Source organism: Rattus norvegicus, chromosome 5 (assembly GCF_036323735.1).
Source record: "Rattus norvegicus strain BN/NHsdMcwi chromosome 5, GRCr8, whole genome shotgun sequence".
In the NCBI taxonomy this organism is placed as follows: domain Eukaryota; kingdom Metazoa; phylum Chordata; class Mammalia; order Rodentia; family Muridae; genus Rattus; species Rattus norvegicus.
This window is the reverse complement of record NC_086023.1, coordinates 81,130,947-81,157,037: the sequence shown is the minus strand read 5'-3', so window position 1 is coordinate 81,157,037 and position 26,091 is coordinate 81,130,947. Positions and strand designations below refer to the sequence as shown.

The following is a 26,091-nucleotide window of genomic DNA, read 5'->3' as shown; positions in this document are numbered from 1 at the left end:
CTTCAGCAGGGCATTTGAGGGAACGGTGGGCTCACAAGGACACACAGGAGAAGGTACCGGAAGCAGTAGAGCTATAAGCATGCACCCGCATGCGCGCGCGCACACACACACACACACACACACACACACACACACACACACTTCAATGCCTTCTCTTTCTGTTACCCTATTACGGCCTTTCCTGTCCTCTTTTGCTTCCTTTCTTCCTCTCTTCCTTTCACAGATGCTCCCCGAATGCCCATGAGCAGGTATTATACTGGACAACAGTGAGTAGTGCCACAGGCAGGGCCTGCCCTTGCTCCAAGTGACTATTCACAGCAGGGCAGGAATCCACTAGAAACTTCTCCTAACCCATGTCCTTCCCAGCGTCCACTCCAAATAAGGCTTGCCTGCACCATCCTCTTCCAAGTTCATCAGGCAGGATAAAAATGCTCTCCCGTGCTGAGACGACCCCGGGGAAGAACACAAATAACACCATGATCATGAGACTAGCAACGGAGACTGGGCGGGGTGGCTAGGGTTGATGCCCATCTCCTAGCCATATGCTGTAGCTGCTGTGCTATGGTGGGGTATGTGGAGGCAGGGCCTGGAGCACAGCAGTGTGCAGCATGCAGTGGTGCTCTCTGCTCACAGGAGGGCATCATGGGCCAACCCTAAGTCACATTTTGCTAAGCAATACCTTATTGAGCAGGGAACACTTCAAAAGCCAGGAACAGCAGGCCACTGTGGTGAGGAGGTGGAACGAATCAGGGTTCAAATCCCCCTTCCACTCCCTCTAAGATCAGTGCCTGTGTGGGACCTCTTAAAAGGCTGGGGTTGCCTTATGTATGAAGCATCGTGACCCAAACACTAAGTCCCTACATCCCAGCAGTGCTTGGAGACAATCCACTTGAAGCACAGTGGGGCATGGGTCTGGCTCAGCACAGGTGCTCAGTAAGTACCCACAAATCCTGCAGTCCTGTTCTTAGTCCTGTCAGCATCAACATCGCTGACACTGTCAGCGCATGCCCCTGCATCCAGTTCTGAGCCAGAGCACTTAACATATTCTGACCCTTCTAGCAGCCTAGAAAAGCAGTTGCTTAGTTCAAGGCAGGAAGCTGAGGCCTATACCAAAGGCTCAGAATCTCAGGAGGGGGTCAGTCTGCACCCCAAGCTTTCTCCTTGGTTCTGTCATTCGAGTTCCCTGTGAGACCTTGGCCAAGTCTTGCCTCTGCTGGGTACCACTCTCCCAGGATGTCTGTCTGCTCAAAGGGATCAGATCTTGGCCTGAGGCATGGCCTTCAGGCCTCTGTGAGGGTTGAAAGGTAGAGGAATGGATCTGTCCACTTTCCAGGACACCTGCCTTATCTGTCTTCATTTTTCCTTTGCCTGTAGGGTCTACAGTCCTAGGGGCTCTGATGAACAATACCGGAGGCAATAGAAGCCCAGAGTACACAATTGGACATCAGACTCAGCTGCTGCCCTCCAGCTGAAGGTCACCCTGATAGGCCCTCAGGCATCCCTGTTCACACCACTGAGGTCCCAACACACAGAGCCCCACTCTCTGGGAAGGGTGATGCTAGGCTGGGGTTGGGTTGGGTCTGCTCCAAACTCATCTCCCAGCTATCCCTGTTGTGGGACTCTCATTCCCTGAGTCTCACAGAAACCTGAGCAAACCATTCTTCTGTTTCAAAGCCTCCAAGCCCCTAGAGGCAGCTGTGCCTGCTCATGCTCAAGTATTCCTTATGAAATGTCGTGTGCGCTCTCCCACAGACATCACCACTAACGCAGCTCCTCTTCCCCAGTGCCTCGGCCACACAGCCAGCCCGATCTATTTACAGTACTAGGACACACACACTCTCTCTCCAGCGCTCTGCACCTGAGCTCAAGATGGCTCCTGCGACAGGAACACCGGAACCCCCCCCCCCGCCCCCCAGTCAACCAGAGCAGCCGCCTCCATCCTTCCAAAGCTCGACCCACCCGGCCACAGGTCTGCATTTGGTCCTGACTTCTGACAGGGTGACAATGTCCCACAGTGAGAAAGGACAATCTCTTTGATAAGTTGAACATCTCCTCTGGGATGATGAATCTGGGCTTCTACATCATGCTGTGCAGAAAAATCTATTCCAGATGGGTTTCAGGCTTAAAAATAAAGCACGAAACAATCGGAACTTCAGAAGTCCTGCCATGTCTGTGGGGTTCAGGTCTGCAGAGTCAGCCAACCACGGGTCAAGATAAAATAAAAAAAAATTCACCAGTAGGGAAAATGTATAGACTCTTCTTCTATGTCATTATCCCCAGAACAACATCGTATAACAACAATTTCTGATAATTAAACCTTCTGATGTCCACATGGGCTGGGTAATTGATGGCCTCTGACCCTCACAACAGTCAAGGATTCACACTGTCTTGGGCTTTGTTTCTACTTAGTGTTTTGAATGTGTGCATGTGTGTGGTGTGAGCGGGTGTGTGGGCACACATGGGTTTGAGGGCAGCCCCATGTGGGTGTGTGGAGAATCACAGTCGACACTGTTGGCCTCTCCTCAGTCGCTCTCTATCTCTCAAGGCCTGGCCTCCCGCTGAACCTGGAGTTCATCTTTAAAAAAGGTTAACAGATTGGATTGGATTTAAATGGAGAACCCCTTTCTTCAAATATTCCCTCACAAGAATAATAATTTAAAAGAGAAAAAAAAAAGACGCAGAAATATATTCTCAGCGTGCTTAGCTATTAAGGAACACACATCCAGAATCATTTTCTTAAGCTCCCACAAACCTGTAGGGAGGGGAGACAGATCCAATAGGAAAGAGAGGAAAAGGCTTGAAAGGGCAGGCACTTTGCCAGCGGGTATCCAAATGAGCAATTAGCATATGAAAGGCCCACAACCTAATGAGTCATGAAGGAAATGTAAATTAAAAACACTATTAGATATCACCCCATCTGATACCGGCAGTGTTGCTGAACACAGGGGGCAACAAACTGTCATACACGGGCCGGAAAGCAGATGCACTGATGTCACTTTGGGAAACTGTGACGGCGTCTACTCAGGCTAATTATACACAGCGCTCTGAGTCAGTTATTGCGAGCTGGAGGTATATCTAAGAAAGACGGATGCGCTTCAAAGGACGTACTCAAGGAGGTCCTTGCAGAACTATTCCCTGCAGCCTGGAACTAGAAATACGCAAAACACTTGTCAGAACTGAAATAATGGATAAACCGAGGTATGCATATAGAGACGAACACTAAAAGAAACAGGATGAACAAACTAAAAACTTTGAGACAACGTGTTGACTGAATCACAGGGCGGGGGGGGGGGCCGACATCGAAGGAAAGAAGTCAGCATGAAAGCTACTCAAGGGTCCTATTTCTACAGAGTCCAAAGTAGGCAAGCAATCAGTGAGAGAAGTACTGGGTGGAATGCCTTCCTTATGGACCCGAATGGGTGTGTTCATTTGGTGAAAAGCCATGAACTGTAGTCTTGTCATCTTTCTCCAGTACACCAGGCTTCCACCTAAAAATTCACTTTAAAGACAAAGGGGGCCCCTCAACAGCATCCTCTCTGCCAGAGACAGCAGCTCAGTCCTCTGTGAGGTCACCGCCCTTTATAAACCCTCTCTCTCTAACACATTTCCACTATCCTCCTCCAAAACGCTGCTGCCTGAGGACCTGCCCGTCACCTTCTGTGTCAGTCCCCCTGTCTGAAGGGCCAGCCTACATGGCTGTATTTAGCGACAGCCACCTATGAGATGAGACATCTGGTCCTCCATGAGATGACCTGGAATCCACAGGCTTGATTTCTCCTCATCTAAGAGCCTCACATTTGCATCTTATTTGACCAGTGAGGAGGTTCCTGTCAGAACCACCGGCAGGAGAGGTGCACACTGCGAAGTGAGGTCACTGCCCTTAAGTCCAGAGTCCGCACCCCTACCAGATTCGTTAGACAGCCTCTGGAGGTAAGAAGGCGCTCGGGTGGTGTCTGGGGTGGAGGGTAATGTGCACCTCCAGGAGAAAATCACATCTACATAGAAAAGAAACTGAGTCAGGAGGATGAAGTCCTGCTCTGTGGACAGGTACACATGTGCACTGACAGACAGCCTCACTCTGTAGGAAGCTTTCACTGAGGCATCCAGGCTAAACCAGATGCTTCTCAGGGGCACTGACAGAGGGCCACCCCCACATCCATCGCACTCTCCCATAACTAACTACCCAGCCCAGATCTGAGATCACAGATTGAGTCTTTTCTGTTGATACCTCCAGGCCCCAGAAAGGGGATGTTGCACAAAGGTGCTTAATGGGCATAACAGGAAAGGAGGGGAAAGTGAAAGTTGAAGGAGGAAGGGAGGGAGGGAGGGAAGAAGAAAAGGATGGAGGAGAGAGGCAAAAAGAATGAACTAAGTTGCTATTTGGACCAACTATAAACTATACTCTCTTCAGTGAAGTTTTCGAGTCCTGGCTAGACACCAGTTACAATCCGAGGACCCTAACCTCCTCCAGCCTTGTCTCAAGGTTCCTGCCAGCCATTTGCTCCCCACCCCCAACCAGAGGCTCTGCACAGCTTTTCCTCAGTCTTTCTTCGTGCCCCCTCCCGCCCTGCCACCTGTTTCCAGGTGCTGCTATCAGACCAAGTCTAACCTACCAACAAGTAACAGGGCAGATGGTGAATGTTCTACCAAGTCCCCTGTAACTCACCACTCCACTCATTTTCCTATACTGGGGGCCTGGGTAAGTTCTAAGGCGTCAGCTCGGGGCACTGTGCCCAGAAGGGAGAGACCCTGGGCCATCTGGGGTAGAGGGTACAGCAGGCAGCTCTCCACACGTCTGATGTTATGATCCAGACCACCATCGGAGAGAAGAGGGCATCGGGGAGACTTTCTCCCCGTTTCTCAGTGCCTAGACCCTCTGATTCCCCAAGTGGCTGGTGGTGCATTCCCCCTCCACCCCATCCTGCTGACTAGTGGTTTTGTGGAGGGGGGATGGGATGGTGGGGAGGGTGTAGGGCATCAGCTCCCTGGGACTGAGCCCAGCTGACCCGCTGTGAGTGGCTCCAGCCTCCCTGGGCTTAGGGGGCTGAGCCATAAGCAGCCTTGTTTATCCCTGGGAGGAATGATGGTTTTCCCTGAGCAATGACATCTTGGAAACGGACAGACTCCACAAACAACAACAAACCTCCCTGGGCTGCAGCTTGCATGAGAAGGCTTCTAACCCAGAGGCGCCTGGGTAAGAGGCAGAAAGGCCCAAGGCTGTTTCTCAGTTGCCTTGCCTTGACCAGGACTCTTAGACCTAAGTCTGCAGAGAACCAGAGGATCCAGTGGCTGGAACATGCCTGGCAATATCTCATCCAGTTCTTTTGCTCCAAAAGGGAAACTAAGGTAGAAACACAGGTGAATCTGCCTAAACTTCACAGATCAGGTATGAGAAGCAACTGGGTCTCTCGGGCTTTCTCTGCTGGGTACATTGCTTCTTTAGAGGTCAGCAAGCACAATCAGTGAGAGGTTTGGGCTGTGCAACCAGAGTCCCAGGTTCCTTGTGACTTCAGGTGAAAGCCTCCTCCCCCCCTCAATCCCTTCTCTCTCCAGAAGGTACACAGAATCTATCAGCTCAGAGAGTACATAGGAAGCAGCCTTTAAGCTCCTCAGGGATCTAGCTGGGCATGGGCCCTCCCTCTCCAGCCATGCATCCTCTTAGAGAGCCAGGCAGACCCCCCGGTGGAGGACCAGCGTTCAAGATCTAGTCCAAGTAATGACAACTCCAAAGTGGTCCAGGTAGCTGAGCTCCAAGCCCCTATGGCCTGTGCAAATGACCATGAGTGTTACAATGGATCCATCCAGGGCTCCACCTTTTACCATTGATGGCCAGACTATGGCATGGTCACCACCCAGCACAGTATGACCCCCTGAATAGGCTCTTTCTACGGCTTCAGGTAGGCTAAAGTCAAAACTCTCCCTACCTCACTTACCAGTAAACCCAGCCTTCAAGTCCTTGGGTCCTCCTAATACCACACTGATGTGTAGAGGCAGGGACCCTCCTAAGGGACTGCTGACCAGGTCCTCTCCTGGCAGTGCCCACTCTCTTGCCTGGCACAGAGCTAGGATGGACAACCTGAGTTGACCTGGACATCAAAACATGGCCTTGGGTGGTAGGAGGGCAGGGAAAGACCAACCCTAATTCATTAGGGCATCCCGACATCTCTCTCCAACCACACCCTAGGAAAAAGCTGGGCTTGTGGGTGACTAAGGGATGAATAAGCCCCACATCCTGCATAAATAGGACACAAGCAGCCACCAGAGATGCCACCAGCAGCAGACAGATGCATTCACTCCAGGTATGAAAGTTAGATGCAATTAAGACCTAGAGAGAACAGAAAAGAGTGGCTCTCTGAGCTGAGGAAACAGCATGCACGAAAACAAGGAAGTAAGGCAGACAAGCTGCAAAGTATGGTTCTTTCGTTGATAACTAGTACCTACCTATAACCAGGAGCCTAAAGGACCAACCTGGCTCAAAGCCAAGAGCCCCCGACAAGGACTCACTGTCTGGATGGCCTCCATCCTCACTACATTCCTGTTTCTCGGATGCTGGGCTGGGCCTGAGTATGCCCCATCCTGCAACTTGGCTCCCTAGAGGCTCCCTGCCCGGGGCTAAGCCATGCCACATGCTAGAGCTGAGGAAGAAGAGAGGTGGCCCTTGGCTGGGTGCAGAGGACTCAGAGGGACTGGGTGGAAACTTTGACTCTGGCTGAGATCCTGCCAGCATCAGAGGAGCAAGCCACTGCAGCTCTTGCTTTGGTGGTGTGCAACCACTCCAGTCACCCTGACAGGAAGTAAAGTGTCCATAGCACAAAGCCAGAGACCATCAGGATGGGGGACAGTTCTCCAGAGTTGCTGAGGGGCCTGGTGGCCATCCACTGAATCGGGAGTCTTGAACAAATGATGTCAGGCACCAAGTAGGATCCTGTAGCTCTGGGCTAGATAATGCCTTCCCATGTGCCCTGTCCTCTCCTCCCTGTTCTGGGAGGCAGAAGTCTACAATCCTGGTTTGGCTCAGTCATAGACCTGCTGCTTGAACTTAGCCAAGGCTTACCCCCTCTCTAGACTCAGGGTACCCTTCTAGTCCATGATTTAGGGTTCTTTTGGAACAGAGTAAAGACATGGACCCTCTAAGTTGAGGACAGAACCGATCTCTGCCTGCCCTTACAGGGGCTGGCTCTAAGAATGAGTGGTCTCAGCTGGAGCCAAGGGAACAGGTGTAGGCTCTTCCCTTGGCAAGCATTGAGGGTTTGGGGAGGCTTTGAGCTCATAGGGCATACAGCAAGCCTGCTTGGGTTCCCAGATCTAGGAGCCTAGCATTAACGCCCCAAGACCAGCTTAGGAGTCCAGCTCTTCCCCAGCCAGGGGGGGTCTACATAAGAACTGCCATCCCTGGTGCTTGGTTTGTGGCCAGCATCCTTGACACAATAGCCAATCCTGCTGGCTAAGCACTCTGTTCCCACATAGTGTCCCAACTAGTCACCAAAGATTCCTCGTCTCTCCTAGAAAGAAAAGCTAGCTGGCCATTCTGAAACAGAGAAGCTCACAGTGGGTGCCTGCCCCCTACCCCTGAGGGGCTACCGCTCCCTTAGACAGACAAACAGATACAGACACACAGACACACACACAGACACACACAGACACACACACACACACACACACACACACACACACACACACACACACACCCACCCACCCCAGAACCGGTTCGGTTGCAAGATGTCTCTCAATGGCTGCCCTGGGGAAGAAACAATAGAAACAGGGATGGGATGTCTTGAACAAGACCACCCTCCTACTGCCCACCACCACACTCACACCTTTGTCATCAAGGCACCTACCCAGCACACTCCAGCAAGGACCCAGGCAACTCCTAGCTGCTGCAGCTCCTGCCGGCCACCCGCCCTGGGGCTCCACCCGGCTCCTCCCGAGGGCGGGCGGGCGGGCAGGCAGCCGGCCGGCCGTGTCAAGCGGCTGCCTTCCCCAGACAGAGCTCCTTTGTGTCAGTAGAGCTATTTATGGACTTACCCAAGTTCCCCAGGGGAGCGGTACCTGCTGGGAAAAGCAGAACCAAATGACCAGGTTCCACCTCCCACAGGGAGGTAGCGTTTTTTCTTCCTCTTCTTCTTTTTTTTTTTTTTCAAAATCCTTGCATCACCCGTCCCTCCTCCTCTTCCTCCTCCTACTTCTCCTCCTCTTCCTCCTCCTCCTCCGAGTGCCCTTTCCAAACACAACACACACCCCGCTCCCTCGTTCAGCCAGCCACTGCTACTCAGAAGAGAGGCTTGGCTCCCTAGCTTCCATCAAATAGAAAAGTCTGTGATTTTCCCAAACCACTTCCCCCGCCCCCAAGGATGTGGCGAGGAAGAGAGTCCTCCACTGGCCAATCCTTTAGCGGAAAGTGTGCGCTAGTTGGAGCATGACTTGTACTCTCAACTAAAATTGCCATCCCTGAGTCCCTTGCTGCCCATCCCCAGGTCCCCAGCGGATCTCTAAAATATGTCTCTAGAGGAAGGGGTGGCCATCCTTCTCGGCAGCACCCCTGACCCTGGGATCGTCAATGGATTCCACCCTGAGCCCCACACACTGCTCCCGGATGGGGCTGCCGCTCCTTAGCAAGAACCAGCCAATCATCAAGGCTCCTCTGTCACACCCCCATCTCTCAACTGCTCTGTCCCAGTGCATAGCTGCAATTGAACTGAAGGCTTGCAAGCAGGACGGCTGACTGAGAATGCAGCTGCCCTCAGGGTCAGGGAGTGGTTCCTTTGGTCTTTCTAGAATTGTCCAGCTGTGCATGAAACATTTGTCTTGACTTGGCACCCGGTGTACCAAACTCTGAGGAATCTGCGCTAGACAGAGGACCTGAGCGTCCTCCCCACAGAACCAAGAAGTGCCTATTATAGCAACCAAAACAGGGGGGCAGTGTAGACTCAGAGAAACATAGCTGGCCAATTCTACTCCAACCCAGGTAGGTTAGGTCTCCCTGAGTAAGTCTCTGCCTCTCTCTGAGCCTCGGTTTCCTCATCTGCAGAATGGGGATGAAAGCTGCCCATCTCCAAAATCCAGAGTATTTCAAGAGCTGCCTCTAGGCTCCCTGCTTGTGAACACAGACTCTGTGCCCAGGCCCTGTGCTTGTGGCTTTAGCTGCTTTAGATCATTTCGTATTTGCCTGGATCTTGAACGGTGGCGGGTCTCCTACCCTCCTCACACATGAAGAATCCTGGATTTAGAGTTGCTCACAGCTGACCAGCTCTGTGACTATAGGGACCAGGGTTGAAGACTCTGAGATGGCCTACTTTTCACTAGGGTGCTTCCCCACGACTGCAGGCTCTGTCCTAAAGCTAGACCCTGCGCTGTCTTGTGTGGGCCGTGCTTCCAGGATGAGGTTTACCCCATGCCTCTCTCACCTGAGCAGAAAGCTCCTACGGTGACATATCAGAAAGAACTGGACAGAAGGCGCCCCACCCTCCTACCTTCTCTTCTACTAGAACAGAGCATAGTATGCTGTCTTGACCTCTCCTTCTTCCTAGAGGTGTCTCTTACAGTGGCCCTGCCTGTTCCCAGTCTCTCTCTACTCTGCCTGTCCATCTGTGTCCCCCCCAACACACACACACACACACACACACACACACACACACACACACACACACACACGCATAAGCTCACGGCTATTGAGAATACTCTTAGCCAGGTCAGTGGGGAGATTACCTTTGTGGGAACTGCTTACTTAAAAACTGTACTCAGGGGGTTGGGGATTTGGCTCAGTGGTAGAGCGCTTGCCTAGGAAGCGCAAGGTCCTGGGTTCAATCCCCAGCCCCGGAAAAAAAGAAAAGGAAAAAAAAAAAAACTGTACTCAGTGCTGATCTAATGGGGAGTAGAAAGAGCCAAGACATTTTTTGCGGACAACACAGGTTGGGCTCTGCACTCGCAAAGTTAGCATCCAATATGGAAGATGGATAGCAGCCATCAGGTGAATGAGGCCAGAATTAGACATCATGCTATGAGGGGCAACACAGCTCTGCCAACCCAGGACAATGGGGCCAGAACACATTGATAATGTGCTGAACTGTAGCATACAGGGGAAGGAGTGGAGTCCTGAGAGCCAGCCAAACCAGGCTGGGGGCATCTAGTACCCGGGGAGCCTGGGGAAGGCACTGCCTCTTCTCTCTCCATTACCCGGATACCAACAGCAGAGCCAATGCCCTTCTCAAAGCATAGCCTAGCACAGGGCCAGGAAGTCAATGTAACCAAGCTGCTTTTCCTGGAGAGCCGGCCCTTGGGGATCCTTGAGCGTCTCTTCCCCACTTATAGCCAGTGAAAGGGAGGTAGAGAGGGGAGGGGTGACTTTCCCAAGGAAGCAGAGTAACTCTGTGGCTAGGCTAGGAGAGGGAGTTTCTGTCTAGTGATCATTCACTGCAGCTCAGGGCTTATCAGCTTAACATGGAAGGAAGGTGGGCACAGGGAACAGTGACATCTAGGTGGTCTATGGGCGCAGCGCCTAGGCAGGCAGTCAGGGCCCAGCCGGGTCCCATTTGCTGATCTACAGATTCTGTGTACTGAATATTCATTTGACATTGTGTCAGCACTGTCGCTGGTGTGAGCCCTTCTGAATGATTCACTAAACCCTCAGAAACTTATCGGATATGATTTCTAATATCCCCATTTCACAGACGAGTGAGCAGAGATTAAGAAGTCTGCCAAGGGGATCCAATAGCAGGGGCAGAGCAACAGCCCAGCCCTGCTCGCTTTTCCACCGCATCCCACAGGCAAATTCCCTGAGAGCCTGAGAACAGACCCATTCCCAAGTATAGAGAGAAACCAATAGCAGTAGATCCCAGGGCCAGAACCAGGGAGACTCAACAAGAACCCACCTCCCGTTAGGAGAGGCCCCCAAGCTCCAGGAAGACCCTCAGGGAATGCATCAGGGCCCTGAGCATGTTTAGCACACTGGCAGACACAGGCTGCTGCCTGCAACACTCATGGCAGTAAAGCTCTGTGCACCTTCCCTCCCAGCCTCCACTATGCTATGCTAGGCTCATTAAAGTCTGTGTTCCCAAGACCCTCTCAAGAGCCGTGTGCATCAGAAGCCATCTAGAAGAAGAAGGATCTTGACGACAAAGTTTGAACATGCCCACACCAAGTCAAGCTCAGTGTGTGCTGGCCCACTTAGGGCGTTCTGGGCTGTAACTCACTGGGGGTTCATAGTTCAGGGGTCTACTGACTCCGAGCAGAAAGGCCTTCCCTATCATGGGGTCAGCCGAGAAACTCTAATGTGTTGTTTGAATCCTGCTGAATCTCATCTCTGTCCCAGAGCCTTTGCCATGCTCTGTCTTCTTCCACCCCTTTCTTTGCCTGTGGCGTGTGTCCTCCAAACAAGGCTATGTTGCCAGGAAGAACAGGTACATGGCTTTGTAAGCAGAAGGAGAGGATGTGACCTGCCCTGCTATTAGGGCCCCAGAGGCAAGCACATAGCAGGCCAGCCTCTGCCTGTAGCATCAGTGCCCACAGTTGTCACACCCACTGCTCAGGCCTACATGGAACAGGTTGTTTCTGTGCCTACTCCCTGGGAGGGCTGGGGTCAACAGGAAGTTCAAGGAGATCATATCTGTCAAGGGATAATGGGCAGGCCTAAGAGTTGTCTGAGTGGACTGACAGCTGACCATCACGAGTGTTTATGGACAGCAGGCTGTGAACATCTTGCACGTCTGAGGGGTCAAGATAGTGAGGCATAGGTCATGGTGTGAGCTGAAGTTCCAAGGAAGAAAGAAAGGGAGAAAGGACTAAAGAACAAAAGGAAGGAAGGAAAGAAGAAGAAAAGGAAGGAAGGAAGGAAGGAAGGAAGGAAGAAAGAAAGAAAGAAAGAAAGAAAGAAAGAAAGAAAGAAAGAAAGGGAGGGAGGGAGGGAGGGAGGAAGGAAGGAAGGAAGGGAGGGAGGAAGGAAGGAAGGAAGGAAGAAAGAAAGAAAGTCCTTATTTGTGTCAAAGACTCTACATGGTTGATGACTGATTAGAATTCCCTGAGTGTGAAGATTAGGACCACTGTTGCTGTGAAGTTGAATTACCTTGGGCTATTGTTCCTCCCCTTGATAGCCATCAATCGTCCACATCTATAGGTGACAGTTTCTATGAGGTGAAGCCTTCTGGAATGTACTAACAGTTTATTGACTCCTACCACCTTAAAAGTTTTGCAGTAGCCTACCTATCTGATGTTTTAACCCATGAATTTGAAAAGAGCTTTGATTTATGACTTTGTTCTTTTACTGAAAAACAAACAAACAAAAAGCCATTTAATTAAACCGCATTTGGGACAATCTAAATCTGTTTTCTCAGACCTTGGTCATTCCTTTTGGTTCCAGAATCAACTACCTCATACCCTCTTTGACATGAAAGCCTGTTTTGTATTCAGTCAGGCAGAGTTGTCCTGAGACCCAGGCTCTGAACTACATGTTCTGTCTCCAGCTCATGCTTTCTACACATCTGCCTTGTCATCCATGCTCCCTCAACCCTCAACACGATACCAGAATCTGCCCTGCTTGGAATGACAGTGTTCCCAGTCACGGGAGCAAGCAGCCCATAGGCTGTAAGTAGGAGGCCAAGGGCCACCCCCTGGAGCTATCCTGGAGCACTGCCACCAGCTCCAGCAACCTTCTGCATCCTGCCTGGAACATGCCTTGCTGCCACATGCATAGTACTGGCCTGACCTTGGGTGGCTGTCGTGGCACAGCATGGCCAGGCACTCTGGCTCCACCCAAACTGTCCACATGCTGTTCAAGGTTTTAGGAGCAATCCTTGACCCACTATGCTTCTGCCAGCTTAGGGGCAGGTTGTGTACTGACAGCCTGTGTTCCTGGGAAGTGCTCAACTGCAAACTCGGCAATGGGGAGACCCAGGCCTCTGAAGTTAGTTGCCAGGAGGAATTCATTCCTGTACTCCCCCAGGGGCCTGCCCACTGCTTGGACAATTGGGCTGTTTCAGTAAAATAAAAAAAGAAATGTTTCTTTTATCCCACACTAGCACTGGCACCATAGGTCTCCATGGCATCTGCAGGATATTTTCATCTCAGTCAACAAAGCGTCTCACCCGACAGGCTCCATCCCATATCACACTGCCGATGGCTACTCTCTGAGCCTGGCAACAATCCCTCTACCTTTCTAGTTCCCAAGGCAGGTTGCCACCATGCCAGACATACACCTCCCAATTCCGTGGCGGGCTCACTGTGTCCCACCGCCACAACACTCTCTTGAACTCAATTAAATCGCCACATGAAAGAACACACAACACAACAACCTCTGATCCAATTGATAAAATATAATTGCCCACCTAGATAAGATACAGTTTGTTCATCTTGATACACAAAATCCTGTATCCTGAAAATCCATCCCTTAAGGATATTCATAAAAACCTGTAAATATGTAGAGAAAAATCTTAACATCTGCCTCCATATTCTCTCGGCTACTCTGCCTCTGGCCCCGGTCTCCTCTCAAAAACTTTTCTCCTACCCATTCTTCCTTCTTGTCCAATGACAGGCCTTGTTCTATCCTGTACCTGCCTTCACCTACATAATGACATCAACCTACATTGGGCTTGAGCTCAGGCCATCCAAACAGAAGGTTTAACAGGACAACTTTGCTGCTGCCTTCCCAATCAAGGACGATGGACGCCCTTCTCTGAGCATTGGTGGTCCTGGTGAGTGCTGCAGAAAGGCATGGTGGCCTGACTTCTCACAGGCCTACATTGGGGGATGCAGCAAGAATGAGAAGGTTTGGGTTGGGGATTTGGCTCAGTGGTACAGCGCTTGCCTAGCAAGCGCAAGGCCCTGGGTTCAGTCCCCAGCTCCGAAAAAAAGAAAAAGGAAAAAAAAAAAAAAAAAGGATGAGAAGGTTTGGAAACTCCCACGACAACCTGCCATTGCCATATCTGAGCATGAACTCAAAGGATACATCCCACTGAATGGAGTCCAGACCAGGCAAGGTCTAACACTCAGTGACCATCCTACAGAAGCAAAAGGCCCTGCCTCATGTGGTCTAGGACATTCTGTTTTAAACAAGCCTTCTTCTGGGAGAACTCACAAACTGGGCTCCACACCACCTCTCCAGTGGGCCTTGTAAGTTTGTCAGTCATTAGAACTCTTCACTCTCCACTGTGCCCAGGGATCAGTGTACAGCAACATTCAACTATTTGCCTAAGTCAGTCCAGAGAGTTATCCCTCTCCCAAGCCCCTCCCTCCATCCATCAATCACCAAAGCATGTAGGTCTCACCTCCTATCCATCTGAGACAATGTCTGCTCTCTGGACTAGGCTGCCATCACCTCTCCTTGGCAGTGTGGAAGGGCAAGAGCTCCAAAAGTTTCCCCGTTCCTTCTGTAGGTGGCCACTGTACGCTCTCTAACACACGAACCCTGCCCCAGCAGCTCCACTGCCCTTGGAACCAAGTTCAAAGTCCTTGTCACAGGGCTGGAATGGGTGGCACCACAGCCTCACCCCAACCCCTCCTCCAGCCTTATCTCATACTCCCTTCATCTTCCTCATTCCTGAACTTACAGTGGCTGTTTTAAGGTCCTCATCCAGAGGACCCTCTTATACGCCCCCAAGTACCTGCCTCCTCTCCTAAGATCCTTGACCAGGCCAGCTAGATACTTCTGCAGAGCGCTTTGTCCCAACCAGTGCTGATCCTTGCATACTACTGAGATTTGGATGGTGTTTGTCTCTCTCCAACAGTCGTTCTACCACACTAGACTCATTATTCTCTGTGGTGATGAGGACTGAGCTGGCTGCCGGCTGAGAGTCTGCCTGAACATCTTCCATTCACCCTTCTTTGGCATCAGAGGACCTCCACTTCCCTCCTTCGTATTCAACTCTGGTGATTCACAGGACTCCAGAGATCTCCTCACCCGTCCTACATTCTTCAGTGACTGGGATGAGCACACGTCTACATGGGCCAACGGGACTCGGGCCTAGCACTGTTGCTGAAATGAAGGAGTCCCACCAGAAGGTCATAATCTGGCTCTCCTGGAATCTTTACTGCCACCACTGAGGGAGTGAGCCAACACGCAAGTAGGTAGAACCAAGCAGTGGAAAGGGTACTGAACCTTGGTTGAGGTCCTGAATCTAACCTGCCATACACGAAAACTGTCCTCCATCATCCGCGATCCCCTCTGCAGGCTGTAGCTTATGGAGTGGGTTTGGGTCACTTGCAGTGGGTGAATTCTTGACGGATAGATCCCTGGTAGTTAGCACACAAGGCAACTCTGAAAGTGTCTGCTCATTCACCCAGTCACCCAACAAACATTCAGGAGCATGAAAGTGACCAGACTGCTTCAACAGAAAGAGTCACCTTGGCTGCCATTTAGAGAGATGTCTACAGGGACAGGAGTGAAATGAGGAAATGAGGGAGGTTTGCCAGAAGACCACGCAGGAGTCCCAGGAATGGAGATGATGCCTGAGAAGGGAAGCCAAGACAGAAAGAATGGACGATTCCCAACTCTAGATTCACAGAAGAACCTGTGACAGATGCGTTCCTCTCACTTTAGGCCAGTATCCCTCAGTAATTGGGCCCGTCAGTCTGGACTTCCAAATGTTTCCCTATGGGCTATAGAGTCAGCCCTGGGCAGCGCTGGGTCCATCTTGGTTCTGGGGTTGGATTCAACAGGCAGGGAGGAGAGTATGGAACCTCCCCACTCCTTCGTTTCTTCACTGCAAACAAGAATAAGGAAATGCCCTCTCCTCTCTTCTGTACTAAGTCCTCTCTATGCCCCCCACCCCACATTCTCTCCACCCTCCCTTCCCCACCAGGATGGACTGAACCCTCTGAAATTCTGAGCAAAACAAATATTTCCTCCCTTACATTGTTTCTCTCAGGTATCTGAACAGCAACTAAAATCCTAACCCTGTGTTATTGTGGGGGATGGGTGCAACAGGGTTACCCTAACCTTTCACCCACAGAAGGACAACTGAGCTGGTCCCGAGTTTGGGATACTGCCAATAAAACTTCTTTGAATTTCAAAAAATAAAGCAATGGATTTGGAATCAAAACAACAGTGCCGGACAGACTACACATTATGGCAGACGGACGGCACACTGTGTACTTGGTATCATTATTATTAATTACTTGTAGTATAGATTTCAGGAAGTAGAAATTGAACACAACACAATTCCAAAGACATTTAATGGAAAAGCTGGGTGTCTAGGCTGAAATGGCTTAAGGAGTCAATGTGGAGGACTGTAGCCAAGGAGAACAAGTGCCTGGATTCTGGGGACACTCCAAATTCCAAAGATTGGAAAGAGAAATTGGTTGTTTTCATGAGGGGATTTGAGAGAGTCAAGTCAACAGTGCCCTTTCCACAACAGTAAAGACCACGAAACCAAGGAGTGTGCTTGGGGTTCTTAGAAGAAAGGACTGTTGACCTAGAGTCACTCAAGCCCACTCTGACTCCAGCATAGGGCCAACATTTCTAGCCCTCTGAGAACCGAGAAAGTGGAGCATCCACTGACTCTGCAGGGAATAATGCTTCAAGAAAGTTCTCTGCACAGGGACCGGAAGCCCAGAAGACAAGGATAAGATGGAGTACCTTCAGAAAGAGGCCAGCAAGGAAGTCACATGTGTTTAGAGATTTCCTGATTGGTGACATAACCAAGGGTTAAAGGGGACTTAAAATTCAATAGAACTAGTGCTTTCAAAGTAGTGACAATGGCTGTCAATAGTTTCAACAGCATCCCAGGGCTGCAGAGGAAATCAAAGGGAATGGTGGGCCAGCCGAAAGGCTGAGGATGGGCTGGAGGAAGGGAGAACAAACTACTTCAGGTCTGGTATGCTGCCTGACACACAGATATGTAAATGAAATCAGTGAGGCAAAATGTTGGTGAACTGAAGTCAAGGTGTAGAACTTCAAAGAAAAGGCTAGTGTACGAATATCCCTATTATATAAAGTGCTCTGTGAATAAATGATTCAACTATAAACAGCACATCGGAAAAGAAAATGAACAAAAGGCTTGAAGAGACTACTGCCCTAAGAGGTGATTAAGTAACCAAAGGGCATGTAAATACATGTCCAGGAACTCCAGTAATCAAAGCGGTCCTATTTTTTTTTTTTAATGGAATATAACAGGGGCTGGAGAAACGACTCAGAAGTTAAGAACGCTTGTTGCTATCACAGAAGACTTGGCTCTGTTTCCTAGAGCCCTCGCGGCAGTTCATAACCATCTGTGACTCTCGTTCTAGAAGATCCAACACACTCTCCTGACCTCTTGCATGAGACATACGTGCGGGTACATGTTCACACATGCAAGCAACACGCACGCGCGCACACACACACAGACAGACACACACACACAGAGGCACACACACGTAAAATAGAATAAATCTAAAACAATGTTTTTAATGTAACAATACACAGCAATACACAGTGCCACTGAGGCTGCAGGGAAGTAGTAATTCTCTTTTGGGAAGTAGGACTTATAGAATTAAAAATGGGAAATCTCACACTGGGGTGTGCCTAATGTGCACAAGGCAAGCCCTGAGAGAGAGAGAGAGAGAGAGAGAGAGAGAGAGAGAGAGAGAGAGAGAGAGAGAGACTGAGGGCAAAGAAGATGAGAGTTCCAACTAAGGTGGCATTAGAAGTGGGCACAGCCATCCTGAAGAGTGACTCAGCTACTGAAGCAAGAACCCTCTTTACGGGCGCACACACTTTGACCCAGAAATCCTGCTGCCCCAAATGAATTCCAACAAAATCTTTGTCAATAAATATTTATTGAGAGTCAGACAGTATACTAAGCGTGAACTGGATGCTGGGGGCTTCCACAATGCATTTCTAAGGAAATCTCAGGGTTTTCTACAGACTTAAGATGAATTGAGCACCTCACTTTCAGGGAGGACCCAGATATGCAGGTTTCCCCTATAAAGTGAAATACCCTAAATGTGGTGGTGTAGAATATCATTTGTTAGTGGGAAGCATGGATACACTCCACTGTTAAATGGGAAAAGGCGGATTTAAAAACTTCACCCAGCCTAACAGTAGGAGCAGGGGCTGTCTTTGACTCTGCCTGCCTTTGGGACCCTATTCCTCCTACTGGGTGGCCTTGTCCAGCCTTGGTGTGAGAATGTGTGCCTGGTCTTGCTGTAGCTTGTTATGCCATATTTGGTTGACGTCCCTGGGAGGGCTGCTCTTTTCTGAGGGGGAGGTGAAGGGGATGCTTCCAGTGGGGGAAGGGAGGTGGGAGGACTGGGGGAGGGCAGGGAAAAGAAACTAGAGCAGTGAATGAAATATATGAGAGAAGAGTAAGGGAAAAACCCCAAAAACCTACACAAGGAAGTAACCCTAACTTGCAAACAAGGCATATGTGTGGGAAACCCATTTCTGACTGTATACACCCCAAAATGTTAATAACACTTAACAGTGGGCACTGCAAATGGTGAACCCTGCCTTTTCCTGGTTCGTCTGTATTTAATGTTTTCTCCACAGCGCCAATTACAGGAATTATAATTCTTCAGAACAGCAGCAAAATCAACTGCACTAAGATTATAATAACAGCTTTGCTATGCCCCTGTGGTAGACATGGAGAGTCTGTCATGGGTCACCACTCATTTTCTCCACAGTTGCTTTCCTCACTGGGAACCTAATTCTCAGCAGGCTTTGTTTTGCTTTTGTTTTGATTGGTTTTTGGTTTTGGTTTTAGGGGGTTTTTTTGTTTATTTGTTTGTTTGGTTTTTGCTTTTGTTTTTGTTTTTTCCGAGATAGGGTTTCTATTGCATTGGCTGTCTTAGAACTCACTTTGTAGACCAGGCTGGCCTCGGACAAGATCTACCTGCCTCTGCCTCCTGAGTGCTGGGATTAAAGTGAGGGCAACCACTGCCTGGCTGGGAGCCTACTTCTCGGTAAGCCTTGTGAGAGAAGGCCTGCACACATGTGCTTCTGCCATCACAGAGCAGACTGGATGCTGGTTGCATAGCATCCTGCCACATTTTACAGCCCTACAGGACCCTCAGCAGCCCTGCCTGTCCCTGGGAAGGGCAGAGAAAGTGCCAGAGCCATAAGACCTTCCCTTCTTCAGGCTGGCTCTCTGTAGATGGCACAGGAAGTGAACAGAGGACAAGTCAGCAGGGAAGGAACACCAGAAAAGGGAAGGTTTGGTGTTAAAGACCGGAGGGCTGATGTCAGGAAGCGGGACACACTAGCTAGAGGCTCCTCACCTGACGTGCAGTTCTCACTAAGGCAGACCACATCCGGTCCTAGGAGTTCCCAGGCCCCATGCACCCAAGGAAGAAAAGGAAGGCTCATGAGACATGAAGGGGCCTTCTGTAAGAGCAGGAAGGAAAAGAATCCCCAGACTTAGTGACTGCAGGACACTCCCTTCTTAGCTAGAGCCTGGGCAAGGAGAGAGGTGAGGACAGAGGGCTCCCGGACTTGCCCAGATCTCAATTCTATGAATCTGTGGGACTTCCTCACAGGAGGCCTGACAGGAAGAGGAAGGGGCGAGACGCCCCCACCCAGCTCCCAAGGAGCCCCCTCCTCTTCCCCTCAGCAATGTTCCCACTGCTATTTTTAGAACAGTCCACAGGAAGCAGAGTGTCTCTACCAGCACCCCCACACCCCCACACCCCCACCACGCTCAACACGCGGCCCAGCTCCAGGTAAAACACAGCAGCCCATTCATTCCCCTCCAGCCAGAACGTGCCTGGAATGTGTAGGCTGCTGACTAGACAATCCCCCTCCACCATCAGCCCATTACCAACAGGGCTAGCTGCTCTGTCTCCAATATGGCCCAAGTTCGGGGCCTTCCTAATGATTGTGCAATTGCTGAGAGAAAAGAGCTCTGTGTTCTAAGACCATCCAACCCCCTCTGTAGACCTTCAAGCCACCAACTACATAGCGCTGGCCAAGTTCTAGCATCTATCCTGGTCTTGTTCTCTATGACTCAGCTTGCTAAGCTGTGCTCTCCCTGGAGGACAAAGAGGGCTTTCGGTTCCACATTCAGGTATTCTACAGTTTGACCAAAATCCCACTTACACCCTTAATGCCCCAGCCAGGAAGACCACGAGAATACTGTTTTCTTGCAATAATGGCACCAACCCCAAGAAGGGAAGCACTAATGTATAAAAGAACCTCAATAGGAAGTATCTTTAGTTGCCTTGTCTGAGCAGTGAGTGACAGATGTCAACAGCGAAGGTGAGCCACTGGCAGCCCCTGTAAGGGTCTGCAGAACACACTGGAAACTGAAAGGGGTCAGGTCCACTGCCAACAGCAATCACAGAAAGTGAGCCTGAGGCTCTGTGGGCAAGAGGGCTGGCTGAAGATACACGGGTGCGCAAACATGCATGAAGTCAAGCAACAGTCCAGGGCACGCTGAGCACAGTGAAAGGCAGAGGGCTGGAGAGGAAACAAGTCGGAAAACAACTGAGCCTCTTCCCAGGGCAGCCTGGAGGAGGAACCTTGGGATGGGGAGGAAGTAGGAAAGGGTTTCTCACATAGGTGTCTGTAATTAGGATCCCTTCTGCTAGGAGCCAATAGGACTCATCTGTGAAATCTAAAACATCTGCCTTCTTTCCTTAAACCTGTCCCCAGAGTTCCCAGGTGCTGACTCCTGCCCAGCCTTCTTTTGGTAATTCCAGTGTCAAGAGTGTGGGCATGGGTATTCCAGGAAGAATGGCTATGGTAAGGAACCCGAGTTGGTTCCTGCTTGTTGGAGAGTGTAACTACTGTATACCAACAATGCCGATCATTATGGTCATTTCCCAGAAATCTGCACTTGGTGGACCCCGGAAACTGGAGACTACCTGTATTCAGCGTCTTCTTCTTTTTTTTAAATAAGGAAATGGATGATCAGAAAAGTGAAGTGATTTGTTCAAGTAAGCACTAGATAAGTCACTATTCAAGACCAAAGCTTCTGAATACTCTGGTTTTCTCTGAGGCAGGGGGTTTGTTGAGAGGGGGCTCTGGGACTTAAGAGAACCAAGAAGTTATGATCAGGTTTTCTTCCCTCCGAGGATGCCTGCATGAGGATGCCTGCATAGGGTTTAACGCTGGCCAGATTGCATCAGAGATTAAGTTGAGGTGTTGGCCTGCTGGTATCTGCCAAGCTATGGAGCAAGAGCAAAACCTCTGAACCAAAACCTCAGCTCTGGTCCCAGGGCGCTAACACCAGTTTGCTCCTTCCCCTTTTTGAACCTATTTCTTCATCTCCATTATAGACTAGAAGGAGGGTCCCACCCATCAGCTGAATTCAGTCCTCTGACTGCTACAGAGTATCTCCTAAGAGCCAGTCAACAACAGAACAGAATGGGAAATAAGATATGGCCTCCTAAGGAGCTTGCAGGCTTGCGGGTGAGGTAAAACTCGCATGAGCACATGCTCTGGCAAGCACAATGGGGGTGTGTCCAAGAGGTGCTAAGCCATGACCTCCCTAGGGACTGCAGCCGTCTGGGGGACATTGAAAGTGGACAATGGTGTCCAGGAACAGCCTGCCCTCGGAAAGTCACAAGAACTTTTGGGAGGAACACCCCCACCCATGGAGCCAGGAGAGCCTGGAGTCAAGCTGTAACCATGGGATAGCCTTTCAACAAGACTGTGCCGACCCAGCCCTGTCCGTCCTTCTCTGCTGGAATGAATGGTCTGTGGATGCAAGGAAACAGTTGACCCAAAGGATTGTACCCTGTGCGCAGACATTAGCTGTGTGATCTCAGTCAAGTTTAACTTTTCAAAGACCCCAGCACCTTCTTCTACAAACTAGGTAGAGAGGGAGTCCGTTCTTAAGGGGATAGCACACCACATCAGACTCTACTGAGGATGAAAAGGGAAAGCGAAGGTGCCATGCCTGGCTCACATAGGAGTGTCTGGCCATCTAGCATTCAAAGGCTGGGGGGAGCGGGGAGGGGGAGGGGAGGTGATGGCAGCCTCTTCAGGGAGGTGATGGCAGCCTCTTCAGAGACTAGCTTGGAGCAACAAAAGGTAAGACAGAGCAAAAGCCAGGTTGTTCTCTGTTCCTAAAGAGTTAAAAGAAAAGAAAGATGGCTGCCTCAGAAGGTCAGGGCTTCAGCCTTCAGCAAGGCCGCAGTTGAGGGAGGGAGGGAGGGAGGGAGGGCGGGAGATCTGTAGGCAGTCTGAAAGGCTGTGGGGCTGGAGAAAAGAATGCTCCGCCGAGCGGGAGTGGGGGAGGGGGGGCTGAAATCTGATCCCTTCAGTTCCCAGTTACTTAGAGATCCAAGGTCTACAATCAGCAGATTAGCAAAACCCGGGCTCAGATCCTGGCAGAGGCGAGCCCTCTCCTTGGGGTTTGGGTTAAAGTCTCATCTTCTGCACCCATGCTCAGCTGTGCAGGCCTGAGCAGAGCCTAAGCTACTTTTCCCTGCCTCTGGCACCGTTCCTTTACTGCCAGGGTCCCCCACAATGGCCAATGTCCTGCTGAAAGGAAGTATGTAATCTCCAGGGCACCAGAGAGCTTGTCTCAGGAGCGCAGCTCTGCCTTTCACATCAGACCTTTGTCAAATCCTGTGGAAATGTTTGTTTGTTTGTTTGTTTGTTTGTTTGTTTGAACCTGGGCCACCACTTAGGGAAACGAATGCTCCACCAAGTGGCAAATAATGTGTCTCACTTAAGTCAGTCCCCAAAGCACACTCTTCCTCAGTGGAATGGACCAAGATGTCTGAGACACCCATAACTGCCTCCAGCCTCTCCTGGAAGCTCATGGATGGCCTTTCTTAGTTCTGTCCCTCAAAACACCTTTGCATCCACACAGGACAATAGACTGGGCCTCTCACCAGCTGTGCTGCACAGGTTAAGTCACCTAATTCCTCAGAGGCTTTCATTGTTTTGTTAGTTAAATGAGTCTGTTTAGGGGAGACAGAGCTTGGGACCCCACCACCGGCCCTCTCACAAGGTGCAGGCCCACTGTGGGGGTTCTCGCTGAACACATGCGTCCACGTGGCAAAACTGCTCGTGCCTGCACTCTGGAGAACCTTCTTGGTGCCTTAGTGTTGCCATGTGATTAGTAAGGGTTCCGATGACCGAAGTCAGAGGGGAAATTAAAATTAATAATAATAAAAATACGTGTACAAATAAGTATCACCATTCTCAGAAGGTCTGTAATTCCAGCTCCCAAAGGGCCGAAAGACTCAGGCATGACGGCTTATATGAGAAATGGGGTTCAAAGGACTCAGAGCCCAGAGACCCAGAAATGGGATCCAAGAACACGTAGGAGACTAGAAGGGGCACTTTGTATTCAGATCTCACAGATGGCCTCTCAACAATAAAGTGGTTGTGCTCCCATCCTCCCAGCTCCTGGGCCAGAGACACCACCCAAGACCATCAGCCCATCAGGAAAGAAGTCATTGTGTGCCTCTTAGCGTGATTTACGTGTCAGGGAGGAGCCCGGCCATGTTTCCCGTGATTATGACTCTCTGAGGCAACGTTGAGAACTGTTCTTCCTCTTGAATGGCTGGGATAGACTGAAGAGTGGAGGCCACCAGGTCATATTTCATCTTCTTGGGCCCATGACACCAAATGAATTGTCCCATTGATTGATGAAGCAAGATGGCCATAGTGCTGTGACACACCACAGTCACGGAGCAAGCTAGCCCAGGACCTGCCAGGAGCAAATGTTTTCTTCCCCATCAGCCAGCAGGCCTGGGAGCTTGATGGAGAATCTATTCTACTCAGGAGGAGCTTATCAGGAGGAGAACGGCCCATCCTCAGGGATGGGTGTTACGTTCGGAGCCTCCATTTTTCTGAGTCAAGAGCTCTTACGTCTTCTGTACCCATCTGTCAGACAGAGGTTGGTCGCCGGACCCGGGTGAGACAAGACGGCTGATTCCCCACACAGGTGGTTCTCCTGTGCTTCATGAACTTACAGTCGTTAGGTGAGAGAACCAAATGAAATCAAAGCGTAGTTTGCTGTCTGCACAGACCCGGCTGCTCGGAATCACCCTGCGGGCTGATCATTGGCCGGCGGTGTGGTGCTACACATCCCTTGAACTGCGTCAATCTCTGCTCGCTGGGCTGGGCATTAGCCTGATCCCTGCGGATTCACGCCACTCCCCATGAGACCGATAACTCAGCTTGGCACACATGTCCAATGTCGGAAGGAAGAGGAACGGAAAATAAGGGACAAACTCTCTCCTGGGCCACTCTTTAGGGGTTCAGGTGGCTCTAGCAGTTAGCAAACCCCAAAGAGCACAGCATCTTCCTTAAGGTCCTTATGACGAAGGCTGGGGCCTTCTTCGGCCTTAGCTATCACTGTAGCTTTCTGTCTCTGAGCCCTCGTTACCTCTCTAGCATATGGCCCTTGTCCCTCTGATCCACAGCCTTGAGATTCTGTCCTGCTGGATCTCTACAGTTAGAAAAGGGTGAGCTACCTTGTCCAGAGCCCCATCTGGGTGGATGGGAGTGGACCCAGCTCTCATCACTGGGCGTGGGCACCTTTCACCTTGTCTCAGTGAAGATTGCTGAGCTGCATCTGGCCCTGGCCACTGGTCCCTGGCCCTTAGAAGCCCTACAGAAAGCAAAAAAGTGGGAGTTCTCAGAGTGCAAGGCCCCGGCTTCCTTCCCTTGGCACGAAAGGTAGAGCAAATACAGGCGATCTCTATGGAGCCTGGGAGCAGGGGAAATGTGAACCTTCCTTTCCCATCTTGAGAAAATTAAGCTTTACTGTTCCAGTGCTCGTGGACATCCCCAAGGCTCAACACTGGCTCAAGCTCTGGCCTGGGCAGAGGAGTCTCTAGGAGGGAGACCTCAAACCTCACACCCAGAGAGAGAGCAAGACCCAGTGGAGCACGAGGGCAGGCAAGGGTGAGCAGTCACTCTTTATCCCAGAGATTACCTTTCCAAGACCTATCATCCCAGCACCCTCTAGAACAAGTTACCATCATCCCTCACCCGAGAGGCCTGAAGGGGAGTCCTAACCAGTCTCACAGCCACTCGGGCCCCTCCTAACTGCAGTCTGATCTTGTAGACATGCACTGGAGGACTCTGTGACACCCTTCCTCAAGCCTTTCTTCCACGGCCCCCTACTGTAGGTAGGAATCCACAAAGCAATCACGGTCTATGTCCTGAATAGCATGACCTGGCTCCATTCTCCTCCTCACAAAGCTGCTGCTACACCAGCCTCCCTCTGTTCCTCAGCACACCATGCCCCCTCCTTCTTGTCTCTTCCTGTGCGTTTTCCACTGCCTGGAATGCTCTCTCCAAAGTCCTTGACTGGCTAGCTCCTTTCCAGCTCATAGACCTCACCTCGAGCTATTCCCCTTCACACCCCACACATAGCAACTAGACATAATGCCCTGTGGTGTTTCTGTACAGACTCCTGCAGTGTGTGGTCATGTTTCAGTGTGGATTTATTTAGTGCTGTCTCCCTACCGGGACAGGGAAGGCTGGGATCCTGGTGGGAGCACAGCATCCTCTAGCATACACACTAGCACAAAGGAGATGTCCCCCAGCACCCGCTGACTGAGGATGTAAATGAATCCATTTGAAATAGGAGTGGGAAGGGGAGATATCTTCCGGCAGGAATGAGTCACAGGCATTGTCTTCCATTTGAGTGCCCTCTCCCTCTTTCCTGCTGTGCCCAGGAAGGTGCCCAGGTGCCATTTAGCCTCCTGAAGGGAGCTTGCTTTGGCGTCTTCTCCATCCAGGACTTCCTGGTACCAGTCTGCACAAACCCACAGGGTCTCTCATACCACTGTTCCTCCTGTTGCCAGGTGCACACACACCCATGGGACCACTCCCTCCAGATGACCCTAGGCCCACCATCTTGGTCTTCTGTTTTGGGTCCAGTTGAGATGAGGTTACTGTGTGATAGGGGAAGCCCCAAAGTTGCCAGAAGCATAGTCCCGCCCTTGGGCTTGCTCAGCCAATCAGAGTCTGTCCTGATGAGGTAAAGCTTCTATCCTGGGTGGCATTGATGGAGGTGACTGGCCCCATCTCCTGCTGGAGAGAGCCGTAAGGGTGAAGTTTCTGTGGAACCAGACAGAACTGGAATTAGCTCGCTGTCCACTCTGATCAGGACTGCCTGAGTCCACAACCTGACCGTGTTTCTTTCTAAGACACTCAAATAGTCCCTGCCATCTCTGCGACCCATCTCTAGCTGTCCCAAAGACAGTGTCACACCT

The 26,091-nt window shown here is 50.7% G+C and overlaps 1 protein-coding gene across 14 annotated transcripts in view; it reads right to left on the bottom strand.

The window, feature by feature from the left end:
* Window positions 1–26,091, bottom strand: part of Rgs3 (regulator of G-protein signaling 3) — a 139,859-nt gene that overhangs the window by 20,409 nt on the left and 93,359 nt on the right. For 3 of the 14 annotated variants that reach the window (XM_063288323.1, XM_006238264.5, XM_006238265.5), the window contains one exon: window positions 17,726–25,936. In XM_063288323.1, coding sequence (XP_063144393.1) covers window positions 25,829–25,936 — 108 coding nt within the window. In that variant the 3' untranslated portion in view covers window positions 17,726–25,828. 14 annotated transcript variants of the gene reach the window in all.